The sequence below is a fragment of the Mauremys reevesii genome, linkage group 1 (genome assembly GCF_016161935.1).
Source record: "Mauremys reevesii isolate NIE-2019 linkage group 1, ASM1616193v1, whole genome shotgun sequence".
NCBI classification, from domain to species: Eukaryota; Metazoa; Chordata; order Testudines; family Geoemydidae; genus Mauremys; species Mauremys reevesii.
The window spans coordinates 44,025,790-44,041,084 of NC_052623.1; the positions used below are offsets into that span (position 1 = coordinate 44,025,790).

General features: G+C 42.9%; 1 protein-coding gene across 9 annotated transcripts in view; it reads left to right on the forward strand.

Annotated features, from left to right (window-relative positions):
• RNF17 (ring finger protein 17) overlaps positions 1–15,295 on the forward strand; it is a 227,700-nt gene that overhangs the window by 117,173 nt on the left and 95,232 nt on the right. For 8 of the 9 annotated variants that reach the window (XM_039498917.1, XM_039498969.1, XM_039498908.1 and 5 more), the window contains 4 exons: positions 1,362–1,589; positions 3,394–3,544; positions 7,273–7,391; positions 8,196–8,286. In XM_039498917.1, coding sequence (XP_039354851.1) covers positions 1,362–1,589; positions 3,394–3,544; positions 7,273–7,391; positions 8,196–8,286 — 589 coding nt within the window. The remainder of the gene's footprint in view (positions 1–1,361; positions 1,590–3,393; positions 3,545–7,272; positions 7,392–8,195; positions 8,287–15,295) is intronic. The other variant, XM_039498951.1, reaches the window with a different exon arrangement.

The window sequence follows — 15,295 nt, forward strand, 5'->3', positions numbered from 1 at the left end:
GGGTAGCCGTGTTAGTCTGTATCAGCAAAAACAATGAGGAGTCCTTGTGGCACTTTAGAGACTAACAAATTTATACGGGCATAAGCTTTCGTGGGTGATACCCATGAAAACTTATGTCCAAATAAATTTGTTAGTCTCTAAGGTTCCACAAGGACTCCTCGTTGCTTTTTCTAATATCAACTCAAAGACTCTCAAAATAGATTTTGTCCTCATAATCTGCAACCTCCATTTGGAGTCCGAACACACTCCAAGGCCTGGTCTACGCTGGGGGTGGGGGGTGTCGAACTAAGGTACGCAACTTCAGCTACGCGAATAGCGTAGCTGAAGTCGAACTACCTTAGTTCGAACTACTTACCTGTCCTCCCGGCGCGGGATCGACGTCCGCGGCTCCCCTGTCGACTCCGCCACCGCCGTTCGCGGTGGTGGAGTTCCAGAGTCGACGGGAGCGCGTTCGGAGTTCGATATATCGCGTCTAGATGAGACGCGATATATCGAACTCCGAGAAGTCGATTGCTACCCGCCGATCCGGGCGGGTAGTATGGACATACCCTAAGAGATCCATCGCCACTTCTGTAGCATTTATTTAAAATGTCCCCATCACAGAAATATGCAGACACCCAAATTGCTGCCCTGCTTATACTTTCGCAGAACATTATTCTTTTACTCATGACTCAGCTTCCAATGCTGTCTTCAGATCCACAGTATTGACATCAGTAATAAACTTGACTCTGAAACCTCAGTGCTCCATCAGGAGTACTGCGAGGGAGTCACCTACAATGAACACTCACAGGGACACTACTCGAAGAAGAGAGAGTTACCTTGTGCAGTAACGATGCTTCTTTGAGATGCATCTCCATATGGGTGCTCCATGAGCTGCCCTTCTACTTTGGAGTTCTCATGAACGAGCTCTGCAGTAGAGAAGGAACTGAGGGTAGTTCACCTTCACAGCACTAGATAGCCACAAGACAAGGAGAGCACATGTGCGGGCTGAATGGACGCTATCTAAAATTTCCGATCGAGGCTCAGGGTCACAAACACACCTACAGTGGAGCACCCATAGGAGGACACATCTCAAAGAAACATTGTTACTGCACAAGGTGAGTAACTCTCTTATACAGAAAACAGTAGAAAGCAAGGAAAAACTAGCAGAAGGGGTTACTATAACGCTACAGAAACACTGGCGTTGCTTGCTTGCTTGTTTGGGGGCAGAGCGTTGTGTTTGTTTCCTGAGACCTCTAGCCTTTTCTGTTGCCTAAACTTTAGTAGCACATCTTACCATGGAACTAAAATTAGGGTTGGTAGTGGAAGTAAAACTTGAACTATAAACTCAGTCTCAAACTGTATTTTTCATTTTCATGCAGATACACCAAAAGTAGTGCTACAGAGCACAATGAAGTATGGGATCCTGCTGTAGAAGAAATTTTTGAAACTGAAACATTAGATATTTTTAACTCTAAAAACATAAAATCTCTACAGAACGAGGATTTACAATCACTTTCTAACAAAGAACTACAAGTGCGAATCAGTCACGTGGTATCCCCAAATAAGATCTTTGTACAATGGCTGTCATCAGAAAAGTTACTGAAAAGGTATTCTAAGAACTAGCAAAATAGAAGCGTTTTTATCAGTTAATATTTTTAGAGCCTTATGAGTTATCTTTAGAATGATAAGATACAGCAATTTGTTTCTTTTTTAATTGATTAAAGTATCAGCTACTATTTTGCAGTGGATCAGTACTCAGTTTCTGGTTTTCAAAGCTTATTGCATTTTCTTTACCACCACCACCACCCGCCCTCCAGTAAACATAGTGTAGGAAGCAATAGATTTGCACTATAATGTTTCACTAAATACATATGCAGTTAATCTTATAGTGCTGTGACAGCGTGCTATGTTTACTGCTGAATGACGCTGCCTCCTAGTCGTTTGGGGATTAGCTCAGTTAGGATCACACCGCTTCCAGTGGTTACACTCCATCAATTTCTCCTCTGCAGCCCCTCTCTAGCTCCTGGGAGCCACAGCTGTCCTCTTTGTGACTCAGCCATCCAACCAGGTCACTACTGTGGTTTTCCCCTTTGCAGGATGGGGGGGGGAAGTGTATCAAAGTTCCTGCTCTCCAGCAGTGTCAGGCAGTCTTCTACTTCACTGCCTCACAGTGATACACCCGCAGTGGCTGGCAGGGGAACTCGGGCCCATCTTCTACTCTGGATTCCAGCTCAGGGACACAACAGCCAAGGTCCATTCCCTGCACCTTCCTGCCTTTCCCTGAGCTGCTTCCATACTTCCTGGCTCTCCCTACTCCTCCGGGTTTGCAGTCTCTTCACTTCCTTCTCCCAGGGAATAACTTTAGACAATTTATCTATACAGCCCCCTCAAACACTCCCCCCCGCTTTTCCGGGAAGTGACTCCAGATTCCTTCCATGCACCCCCCTCTGCTTCCATTTTCCTGTCTGTTGTAGAAGCCCCAACTGTCCCGCACAGGTGAGCTTCTCTCTACCTAGCTGCCTCCAGCATAATTAGCTGATTGGGTCCACCTGCCCTAATTCATCTCTAGCAGTGCCAATACGGGGAGCACACCCCACCACAAGTGCTTGATCTATCCCCCATTTTAAAATTGAGACTCCAGTTGACTTCAGTGTAAGGATTGGGTTTGGAGAAATTTAACATTGTCACAAAAAGACAGTGTCCTCCCTGGTTCTTTCATTAATAATCTTACTAAAGTAGTATCAGTAACAACCAGTGATATTTATTGTCCATGTGCTATAATACATGTTGTTTATTTTTTTCAATAATTCCACAGATGTATATGGGTTGGGTTATACCTTTTGCTAAGCTCAGTCATTTCTCCTAATTCAGACATCCTTCAAGTAAAGGCTTCAAAGCAACTGTGTAATATTAATGTAGCAAACTGACTTAGCCCCCTGACCACTGTATAAGATTTTTGCTGTCTATTTAAAAAAATTGGCTGGCTTTGTCAACAAACTTTTTGTGCCAATCACTCTTCTCTGCTTCTTTCTGCCCATTTCCTTTTTTCTTGAACACACGCTACTTGGATTCCCTCCAAATCTATTTTTTTGATGGTACCAAAGGAAGTGGTGGTGGGGGGAAGACTCTATTCTTTCTTGAAAATTAAAAGACGGTATAAGAAGGAACGGGTTAGAAATGCTGTTACATAAAAGGACTGGGTTTTCTGAAAAGAATTCCATGGTTATGAGAACATAGTTACATTAGAGCATAGTTACTACCTTTCCAATACTGTGTACCTGCCACAAAGTTACTGAAATGTTATTGCATAATATTTCAGCAGTAACTGGGTAAATACATCCTCAAACCACTGGATAAGTCTTTAGTCTTGGGAGGAATTGGTTTAGATATCATGGGGTTTTTTAATGTTAGTTTACAGGAAAAGATGGCTGCTATCTATGAAAATTCCAAGTTTGAGCAAGTGAAGTGGGAAAGTGATATGTACTGTGCTATTCGTATACGTGATCTGAACCAGTGGCAAAGAGGCAAAATCAGCAGGGTTGTCTCTGAAACCACTGTAGAGGTAAATATCTCATTAAGTAACAAGATTTGATTAAATTAGTTTAAAATGTATCCTTTTTAGCTGTAGACACATTCTATTGTTTGATTGCTCATTTTGTATCATTACTTTCTTATTTATCATTATGCTTTTGGGAGGAGTTCAATTTTAATTATGTTAACACTATTATAGAAAACATTAGTCTCTTCAAAGTCAGAACAACTTTAAAAGTGGGTTTGGTAGTTTGGGAGGTGGCTGAGGACTTACTCGTTGTATTCCAATTATATTAATAGTAAGGCTCTCAATTAATTTCAGTTTACTCACGCGATTAAATAAAAAAATTGTGATTAATTGCAGTTTTAATTGTACTCTTAAACAATACCAATTGAATTTTATTAGATATTATGGATGTTTATCTACATTTTCATGTATATTGCATTCTGTATTGTAATTGAAATCAGTGTGTATTATTTATTACCAGTATTTGCACTGTAAAAATGATAAACAAAAGAAATCGTATTTTTTCAGTTCACCTCATTCAAGTACTGTAGTGCCGTCTTTCTCCTGAAAGTGCAACTTACAAATGTAGATTTTTTTTGCTACAAAACAATGTAAAACTTCAGAGCCTACAAGTCCACTCAGTCCTACTTCTTGTTCAGCCAATCGCTAAGACAAACAAGTTTGTTTACATCTACAGGAAATATTGCTGCCCTCTTCTTATTTACAATGTCACCAGAAAGTGAGAACAGGCATTTGCAAGGCCGGCTCCAGAGTTTTTGCCACCTAAGCAGCAAAAAGAAGAAGAGGGAAAAAAAAAGCCATGATCGCGATCTGCAGCTCTACCGCTGCTGCTTCAGTCTTTGGTGGCAGTTCGGCGGCAGGTCCTTCCCTCTGAGAGGGATTGAGGGACCCACCGCCAAATTGCTGCCGAAGACCTGGACGTGCCACCCCTCACCGTTGGCTGCCCCAAGCAGCTGCTTGCTGAGCTGGTGCCTGGAGCCGGCCCTAGGTATTTGCATGGCACTTTTGTAGCCAATGTTGCAAGGTATTTATGGTGCCAGATATACTAAACATTCAAATGCCCCTTCGTGCTTCAGCCATCATTCCAGAGGACGTGCTTCCATGCTGATGATCATAAAAAAAAATGCATTAATTAAATTTGTGACTGAACTCCTTGGGGGAGAATTAATTGTATGTCCCCTGCTCTGTTTTACCCACATTCTGCCATAGTCTCAGATGATGATCCAGCACATGTTCATTTTAAGAACGCTAGCACTTGCAGATTTGACAAAACCCAAAGAAGGTATCAATGTGAGATTTCTAAAGACAGCACTCGACCCAAGGTTTAAGAATCTGAAGTGCCTTCCAAAATCTGAGTGGCATGAGGAGTAGAGCATGCTTTCAGAAGTCTTAAGCGCAACACTCCAATGCAGAAACTACAGAACCCGAACCACCAAAAAAGAAAATCAACCTTGTGCTGGTGGCATCTGACTCAGATAATGAAAATGAACATGCGTCGGTCCACACTGCTTTGGATTCTTATCAAGTAGAACTCATCGTCAGCATGGAGCAGGTCCTCAAGGAAACCATTTTAAAGCACTAGGGGGAGAGGAAGGTGATCAGGAACAGTCAACATGAATACACCAAGGGCAAGTCATGCCTGACCAACCTGATTGCCTTCTATGATAAGATAACTGGCTCTGTGGATATGGGGAAAGAAGTGGACGTGATATATCTTGACTTTAGCAAAGCTTTTGTTACGGTCCCCCACAATATTCTTGCTAGCAAGTTTAAAAAGTATATATTGAATGAATGGACTATAAGGTAGATAGAAAGCTGGCTAAATTGTCGGGCTAACTGGTAGTGATCAACGGCTCGATGTCTAATTGGCAGCCGGTATCAAGCGGAGTGCCCCAGGGGTCGGTCTTGGGGCCAGTTTTGTTCAACATCTTTATTAATGTTCTGGATGATGGATAGATTGCACCCTCAGCAAGTTCGCGGATGACACTAAGTCATGGGGAGAGGTAGATATGCTAGAGGGTAGGGATAGGGTCCAGAGTGACCTAGACAAATGGCAGGATTGGGTCAAAAGCAATCTGATGAGGTTCAACAAGGACAAGTGCAGAGTCCTGCACTTAAGACAGAAGAATCCCATTCATTGTTACAGACTAGGGACCGAATGGCTAGGAAGCAGTTCTGCAGAAAAGGACCTAGGGGTTACAGTGGACGAGAAGCTGGATATGAGTCAGTGTGCCCTTGTTGTCAAGAAGGCTAATGGCATATTGGGCTGCATTAGTAGGAGCCTCGCCAGCAGATCAAGGGAAGTGATTATTCCCCTCTATTTGGCACTGGTGAGGCCCCATCTAGAGTATTGTGTCCAGTTTTGGGGCCCCCACTACACAAATTGGAGAGAGTCCACCGGAGGGCAGTGGAAATGATCAGGGGGCTGGGACACGTGACATATGAGGAGAGGCTGAGAAACTTGCTTGTTTAGTCTTTAGAAGAGAAGAGTGTGTGTGGGGGGGGGGATTTGATAGCAGCCTTCAACTACCTGAAGGGGTGTTTCAAAGAGGATAGAACTAGGCTGTTCTCAGTGGTGCCAGATGACAGAACAAGAAGCAATGGTCTCAAGTTGCAGTGGGGGAGGTCTAGGTTGGATATTAGGAAACACTATTTCACTAGGAGGGTGGTGAAGCACTAGAATGGGTTACCTAGGGAGGTGGTGGAATCTCCATCCTTAAAGGTTTTTAAGGCCTAGCTTGACAAAGCCTTGGCTGGGATGATTTAGTTGGTGTTGGTCCTGCTTTGAGCAGGGGGTTGGACTAGATTACCTCCTGAGGTCTCTTCCAACCCTAATCTTCTATGATTCTGTGTTGATGCTTGTTTCATCACACTCGTATCTCTTTAAGGGCTGGTCTATGCTGAGTTATTGGGGGTGTAATTTTTTTCCAACATAGCTTTCCTGGTAAAAGCCCTAGTGTAGACACAGTTACTCTGGTGTAAAGGAGGCTGATAGGAACTTCCCATACTAGAATAATTAATACCAGTATAATTGCATCTGCACTGGGGTAGGGAACTAGGCATTTTAACTATAGCAGCATAGTTAAACAGGCAAAACTTTATTGTACACAAGAGCTAAGATAAGGCAGTGAAAGATGAGTATTTATCATTGACACTCAGATCACTGACTCTCTTGATAGTATAACAGACCTACAATACAGGAGTTGCTGCATTCAGTGGCCCAGGCCAGCCTCTTCAATGGGGATGGAGGGAAACAGAGCTATCCTTAAAAACTTGAGGATCAGGCCAGTCAGATCTCCAGTAAAACCTGAGCAGATGGGAACTCTCCTTGAAGATAAGGTCTGGCATTTATGATTGTCTGATGAATGTATAGACTTACAGCATCTTCAAAAAATGGATATTTGGGGAAGCACAAGTCTAGTACAGAGCAAATTACATGTGATGGAACTACATATATTTAAACAAAATAGTTCTTGACAAGCAGACCTCTTAGCTTACATATACATCCTATTTTCATATTTGAAAATACTTAATATTCTCTTAAAACCATTGTCTGGATTTCCTTTCTGACTTTTGTTCACTTATGTATTTAAACTCCTTGTAGTTTATTTATATATTTTTATTCTACATATAGTATGTCATTTGTTTTAGAAGAGGATATATCCTGTTTATGTTGAGAATGTCATGGGGTTTTTTTTCAGAACTTTTTTCAGATCTTTTATCTTTCACAGGTAGTGTTGTATGATTTTGGTACTAAAGAAATAGTGAACATCATTTGTTTAAGAAAACTTGATGAAAAGCTGAAGCCAATTAGGACACTAGCACTGGCATGCTCCCTGGTAGATATAAGGTAATTTATTCCTTGTATATTGGAATAACACTGTAAGATACATAGTAAGATAGTGGGAGGGCCATTGTAATTTTTTAATGAAGTATTTTTCAGTGTCCGATCAGATACAAGTAAAGCATAAACTGTGATGTAGATGGAAAGGTTCTTTGTTTTGGACAAACTGCAGGACAGGGCAGGGGGAACAGATGCTTTGTTTTCTTGGCTCCCCTGCCTTGCTTCTTATCTGTACTTAAAGTTTGGTCTTCCTAGGCAACTTGGTAACTGGATCTTTTGGAAATATGAGGGGAGGATTTTGGCTTTCCTTTCCTGGTCTGTTGGTGGGGGACAGAAGGATTCTTCTCTCTTATAGGCTGTAGGAATTGGGAGAAAAGGCCAAACACCCATTACCCAAGTGAGTAAGCTATCCGGATACATTTCAACTAATGTGTCCTGTAATAATGAGGGGAAATCTAACCTTGCATTAATATAGCTGTCTCTAACAGATTTCTGAAGTGCATTTCCTAATAAAATATTGCAAAATTTCTTTTTTATTTTATTTTTTTTTTTAGACCATCTTAATCTACTTTAGTGTTCCTCTTTAAAATCTAACAATGCTTTTTGATCCTGGAGCAGCTGGTACTATTGTTTCTCTTCCTTTTTAGTTGACTGTATGGAATAATTTTTTTTCTTAGAAAGGGCGGTTTGATAGTTTTTCAGTCTTGCTAGTGGGTAGTTTTTGGTTTTTTTTATATGCAAGCCTTGACGACCTTTATTAAAATTATATTCCCTGTTTTACTAAAACAGATTTCATTTGTTCCATTTTAGGCCAGCTGGTGGGAGCAAGCAGTGGACAGCAACAGCGTGTGATTGTATCTCCTATTACCTCACTGGAGCTGTAGCAAACATCATCATACAGGTCTTTAATCAAAATAAGAAATATACATAACATTCCTGCCTGGGCTTGTTTGCCCCTTTTTAGTTATTTAAACATATAACATTTTCATTAATCAAACATGCTAGTTAAAATTTGCACAGATTATCAGTCTGTGATTGCAGAAACATACCTGGTGGAGACAAATGTGCTGTCATTTCTACTTGAGTTTTGTTTGTTGTTGCTCACTGAAGCTGCTATTTCAGGACGTATCTTGAAGTTTGAACCTCTGTCCTTTCTAGATCATCTAGTCAAACTGGGATATGTATGTTTGGTCTGCTAGTGACCGTTAATACATATATCTGGGAATACAAAATATCCAGTTCTCTTAAGGCTGTATTAGCTCCTTAGCAATGGCATAACATTTTCTGAAGCTGACAGTCTCAATAATTATGGCCCTATCCAATTTTAGTAAAGACTGTTATCAAATTGTAGCAAGGACACTGTGGCAATATTTGAGTTTGAGATTTCCTTTACATTTGACAGCAGGTTTTAGATCTGAATATGGCATGGATATTATGTTGGTGCTTGACCCTTACTAGCAGTGGATGTAATGCAAATATTTTGGGTTACTTCTTGTTTAAGCCTTTGAGATCACTGATACATCTGCAGACCCAGGCATGATAGGGTTTCCCTTGAGTAGTTCCATTCTGAGAGAAACCAGAGAGTAGTAATGTGTATCTGATAGTCTATCCAAATAATCTTTGCTTTGGAGAAAGGCAGGGTTCTACTCTGTAACCCCTCCTGCCTGTCATATATACAAGTTTAATGCAGAGCTAGTGAGCTGGTGTGGGCTATAGTGCTTTTAGAATGTGAATGAAATACAGTTGTCAACATAGCTGTTGATCAGCTTTCCCAATCTCTGACCTAAAAGAGAGGCTGTTGAAGAGCTCTAGGTTGTATAGTCATTTATCAGATTAAAACAAAGATTATACTTGTAGGTTGCAGAAGCAACCAGATGAGACAGTAAACATTTTATCAGGCCTCTGAGTGAGTTTACTTAACTCAGGTTTGCAACTTGAAGATCATGTTGCAGGATCATTGACTGCTTTGGAAAGCCCAAGTAGCAACAGAGGCCAAGAATATATTTTGTTTGCTATTATTAGGAATAGCAATACTTGTATTACTGTAGCGCCTTGGAGCCCTGGATCCCATAGTTCTGAGCACTGTATAAGCAGAACAAGAGAGTTTATAATCCAAGTCTGAGATGAGACAGCAGATGGGTACAGACAGATGGGAGAGTACAAGGAAACAATGAGATAATATTGGGAAGAATGATAGACAGTAGGCTCGGCACGCCAGCAACCTAACAGTTGTCAAATATTTTGTACGCATCTCAGCAAAAGAGTTTTAGAGAGTGATTTGAAGGAAAACAATGAGGTGGTTTTGTGGATGTTCATGGGGAGTTGAGTGAGGGGCAGCATGGGAAAAATCACAAAGGTGCTTGTTTGAAAATGTAACAAGTGGACATTGGTATCTGGCATCATGAGCTAACGGGAGTTTCTTTGGTTACTGAATGAGAGATGATGGGTAGAGTGTGGATAGGTCATAAAGGGCCTTGGAAGTGAAAACAAGTAATATGATTGAGAAGGAGGCGCCATTGGATGGGTGCAAGGAGGAGGGTGAGATGGTCAAAGCAAAAGGCTAAGAAAATGATCTTTGCAGCATTTTGAATGGATATGAGTGGGGCAAGTTTGCATTTGTCAAGACCAGAGAAAAGGATATTGCAATAATCAAGACACAAGAATATGAGAGCCCGAACAAGAGTTTTAGCTGTGTGGGTGGATAGGAAAGTCCATTTCTAAGAGATGTTATTCAGAAAGAATCTGCAAGAGTTAGATACGTAGCCTGGATATGAGGACCTATGGTGAGGTCCAACTTGAAGATGACATCCAGGTTGGTTACCTGAGTGACAAGCAGTGATCAAGAAGGGAGGTAGCAGGGAAGCTGGGAGGAAAAAGATTAAGACCTCTGTTTTTAGTCATGTTGCGCTTGAGATGTCAGAGACAGGCCAAGGAGACAGTTTTGAAATAAGTAGAGCTGTCAGCTGTCAATGTAGAGATGGTATTTTCCCCTGCAAACCAATTTATTAAGACATAATGTGTAGAGGAAAAAGAGAAAGGGACCAAGTATAGAGCCCCGTGGAACAGCCGCAGAAAGTTTATTGGTAGAGGGATGAGGAGGATCTTCCAAAGGCCAGGCTGAAGGAATGATTAAAGAGGTAATAGGAAAGCCAGGAGAGGACAGTCATGGAAGCCAAGGGAGGAAAAGATTTCAAGAAGAGGTGCCTGGTCAACTGTGGTGAAAGAAGCTGACCAGTCATGGAGAATGAGGATGGAATACTGCTTCTGAGATTTTGCTAAGAAGAGGTCATTAGAGATTGTAAGATCAGTTTCAGTTGAGTACAAGAAGCAGAAGCTGAATTGGAAAGGATCTAGGATGGAATCAGAAGAGAGGAACTCCATACTGCAATTATAAACAGCACATTCAATGAGCTTAGAGATGAAAGGTAGATGGGGTGGTAGTTGGAGAGGTAGGTGGGGTCAAGGATTTTTTTTAAGATGGGAGGGACTAAAATATGTTCGTACTGTGAGGGAAAAGAGCCAGAGGAGAGTGAGAGGGTAAGGAGAAGAGTAAGGGATGGGGATGAGAATGAGGGAGATCAGGAGATGGGATGGGGTCACTGGGGCAAGTAGAGGGGTTAAAGGAAGAGAGCTGAAGATAAATTTGTGTCTGACTGAGGAGGAGGAGAGGGTTGAGAAGGGGGAACGTCACAGTGTATTCTGTCATTTTTCTCTTAGAAAAAATTGGTGTGATCCTGTGCAGACAGAGAACTGGGGGGAGAGAAGGTTGAGGATGAGTCAAAGGTGGTAAAAAGGTGTCTGGGATTGTGGGCGTGGGAATCAATTAAATTGGAGAAGTAGAATTGTTTAGCTAGGAAGACAGCGGAACGGAAAAAGGAGAGAACAAATATGTAACTGAAGACGTCAGCAAAGTCTTAGGATTTCCACCAGAGATGCTCTACAGCATGAGAACAGGAGCAGTGTTGGTAGTGTACTGGGCTAGGGGTTAGCCAGGATGGGAGGAAGCTAATGATTCAGCAGTACAGTATCATGAGCAGTGGAGGGAATCAGCAACCATATTCAGGGAAGAAAGGAAAGAAAGGGCTGAGTGCAGACAAGAAGTCATCAAAAGATCTAGTGACAAGCTGTAGGGGGAGGGAGGCTGATGGGTGTGCTGATAGACCAAGTGATGATCAGGGAGGGGGAACTCAGCAACAGAAGGCTCAGAGAGAGAAAAAGCAGTGATTGGTGAAGACCATGTCAGGTGAATGGCTGTTTTCATGAGTCAGCGAGTTGAATCAGGGCTGCAGGTCAAATGAAGTGTGGGCAAAGAAACATGCAGCTAAGGGCTCAGATGGATTGTCGATATGGTAGTTAAGATGACCAAGGATGACTATGGGAGGAGGGGTGGAGAGAGAGCCAGGAGTCAAAATCTGAGGGGAAGACTAATGGGAACTAGTTGGATGGTTGGTAGATGACAGCAACATGGAGTCGGGTAGGAAGGAAGAGTCGGATGCAGTGCTACTCAAAAGAGAAGAAAGAGGTGGGAAGGGGAGAAAAAGGAGGGATTGGAAGCAGCAGGAATGGAAGAGGGGAAGTCCAACATCCACATCCTGGTCTGAGCCAGGGTGGAGAGTATGAGTGGCCTCCCTATGAGATGACAGCTGCAAGAGGCAGTGTCAGAACGGATCCAGGTCTCTGTCTCTGTGACAGCCAGGAGCTGAAGAGAGCAAGATATGAAGTCATGAATGGTTGCGATAGGGAGCAGTGCCTTCTGCAAAAGGGTTAGGCAGGCTGCTAATATGACATGTAAAGAGTTAAAACTGAAAAAAGGAAGTATTTAAGAAAATGTAAGGTTTTAATTGGATGTGTGTTGCATAACAAACATTCGTCTTCGAGCGATGGTCCCTATGTGTATCCCATACATAGGGTATGCATGTGTGCCATGCACCTGAGTCTGGAAATTCTTCAAAGCACTGTCAACTTTGAGCCATAGATCTCCTCATGCTCCCGACCGAGGGTATAAGAGTCAGTGCAGGTCTATGCCTCTCCAGTTCCTCCTTACCACTGCGCAACCTGAGTCGGAATTGTCCTCCTTCAACTCTTTGTACAACCTGTAAAGAGATTTGTAAATAGTTATATTTCTTAGCTTAATAGTTAAAGTTCATAATATAGTTAGTATAGAGAGTTTTCTTTCTCCCTGATTGAGGAACCCTCCCTGGATCCAGGACAATGCCCAGAGACCCGGGATTCAAGAATTGCATCTCTTGCCCTCCCTACTTCTCCATCAATGACTAATATCAGCACTGCCTCTACTGTTTGGGTGAGGTGCATATCTCTGCAAAGTGCAGTGTCTGTTGCTCTTTCTCACCAAGAACTCCAGAAGCTTCGCCTGAGAAAGCCATGAAGCCCCTCTCTGATCCAAAGCAGGGAGATCCCCTGTACATCGGCTTCAGCTAACCAGCAGAGACCTTTCAAACTTGTGCTTGGGAGCAGAGTTGCTAGTGCCTAAGCCCAAGGACTTGTCATCCAGAATTTCGCATGAGAGAGTAGAGAGTAATCTGATAGGTATAAAGACAGACATCTTTCCCACCGCCCCATCAAGGACTGTGCATAAGAGACTTGCTTTCTCCCCGAGCCTGTACAGGTTGAGTGAGACATGATCAAAACCTAACAAACCAGCTCTGCTAAAGGCCTCCAAGTTGGAGGACAAAGCATGTAAAAAGAAAGATCTGCCGGTTCCATCAATCACATTGGTATTGAAGCATAAGGACAGAGGTTCGCCAGTTCATCCTACATGCGCTGGTCCAGGCCCATCATTGGTACCACCTTGTTCATGTGAAGACCATTGAGCTGCTGTAGATGCACCCAGTCCATCTGGCTTGACTCTGAACCCCTCAGACATCATGGCGTATGGAGACTTACCACTGGAGGATATAGTCCTCCTTTGTTCACAGTCTCCACTTCTATCCAGCCTGGCTCTTCTGAGGAATTTTATTACTCTGGAGGAGTCTACATTGGTATCCCAGGATATCCCATCTGGTAGGAGTGGTTCAGTACCAACATCCCCGTTCCTACTGATGGAGCAGTTTTCGGACTCAAATGAGTCAGTGGGGATAGCTGCTCTAGTATCTCTGCAGAGACAGTCAAGGAGTCATGCTCTCTATTCCTTCAAGTATGACCCTCTGGGGACCTCTGGTACTGATTCTCCTGTGGTCCCCCAAAACCAGCTGATCCCTCCCTCATCGGAGTCAGTAAGATCCTTATGGCGGGCATCCAGGTCCTTCTTGAGAGTTGTGATACTCCTGTCCCTCCTGCCAACCAGATCTGTTAGTGTACAAGGAAAAGGTGGACTTGGAGCCAGAGGTACCAACAGTTCCAACGGGCATCTCTTCATCATGCCCAGATGAAGTGGTCACTCTTTCCTTGCCATCTCTACCAGATGACCATCAGCAGCTTCAGGAGCTACTGCAAAGAGTTGTCAGTGACTTCCAGACTCCACTAGACCAGTGGTTCTCAAACTTACTTGATTGCATGCTCCCCTTCTTTGTGTCTGTAGTAGTTTATGCCCCACCCCAGTAAATATACTGATTTTAAAAAAAATCAACGTGCAACTCTCACTAAATATTAAAAACAGTAAGGCATTGATTCAAACAGAGCCATTTAAATATATAGTAATGTAAATTTTAAGTGAGAAACTGCTTACTGGCATCACACTGTTACTAGTGTGATGGGTGCACCTGTTTTTTGGAACAGAGTGATTCCATCCTGGGTTTGATGCTTGAGAGAGCTATCCAGAGATTCCCTTCTACCTGAAGACATGATCGTTGTTTGTTTTTGATGTAAACTAGAGTATAGAAAAGGCTGTTTTGCTTAAGTAGGTAGATGCAAAAGGAATTAAGATAGTTATTGCAGCTTCAGATAATGCTGGATACTCCCCAGCAACTGACAGCCAGAACTCTGAAGGCAGAGCAGAAAGTGGTGGCTGCTGGCCAGGCACCCAGCTCTGAAGGCATCGCTGCTGCCAGCAGCAGTGCAGAAGTAAGGGTGACCTGGAATATACAACTATATGAACACACCCACGAAATTTGCTCTTTAGGCCCTAACCAACCTGCAAAAAATGTGATTTCTCCATGATTTAAGTAGATCCCTATTCAATGTTGTGGGTAAAATATGTACAGTAAGATTTTTTTTTTGTAAAGCTTCTCCCTCCCCTCTCCCCCGAATACATTCTGTGACCCCCAGTTTGAGAGCCTCTGCTCTAGAGGGGGTCCAGGACCACCCAACACCTAGATATCCTACAAACTCAGGGACCAAATAAGGTGGCCCTCCCAATCAATGAGGCCATACTAGGACTGGCCAGAGTGGGATGGCACACTCCCAGGATTCTGTGCCCCTACCCCAAAGAGACCTGAGAAGAGAGATTTTGTTTCAGCTAAGGGAAGTGAATTTTTGTTTTCCCATCCTGCCCCCAACTCACTGGTGGCACAGGCAACTATAGAATGCGCTTGATCACTTTATCAAAGGGCCACCCCAACAGATAAAGGCTCTCAGAGACTGGATCTCCTGGGAAGGTTTCTTAGTGAAATACAATTTTAACAACTATTCCAGACTTGAGGACTTCATAGACAAGCTTCCCACAGGGGACAGGGCCCAATTTCTCAGTCCCTTTTAGTTGAGGGAAAGATGGTGGCAAAAGTAGCTCTCCGGGCCACAGTAGATTCAGGAGACATAGCTTCCAGAAGTCTGGCTACAGGCTTAATCATGAGAAGAGACTCTTGGCTGCAATTGTCAGGATTTCCTAGGAAGGTTCAGAACACCATCCAGGACATCCCCTTTGAGTCATATCTCTTTAATGAAATAATGGACAAGTCCTTGCATTCATTAAAGGACTTGAGTGAATGCATTCCCTGGGGATTTATACTCCAGGC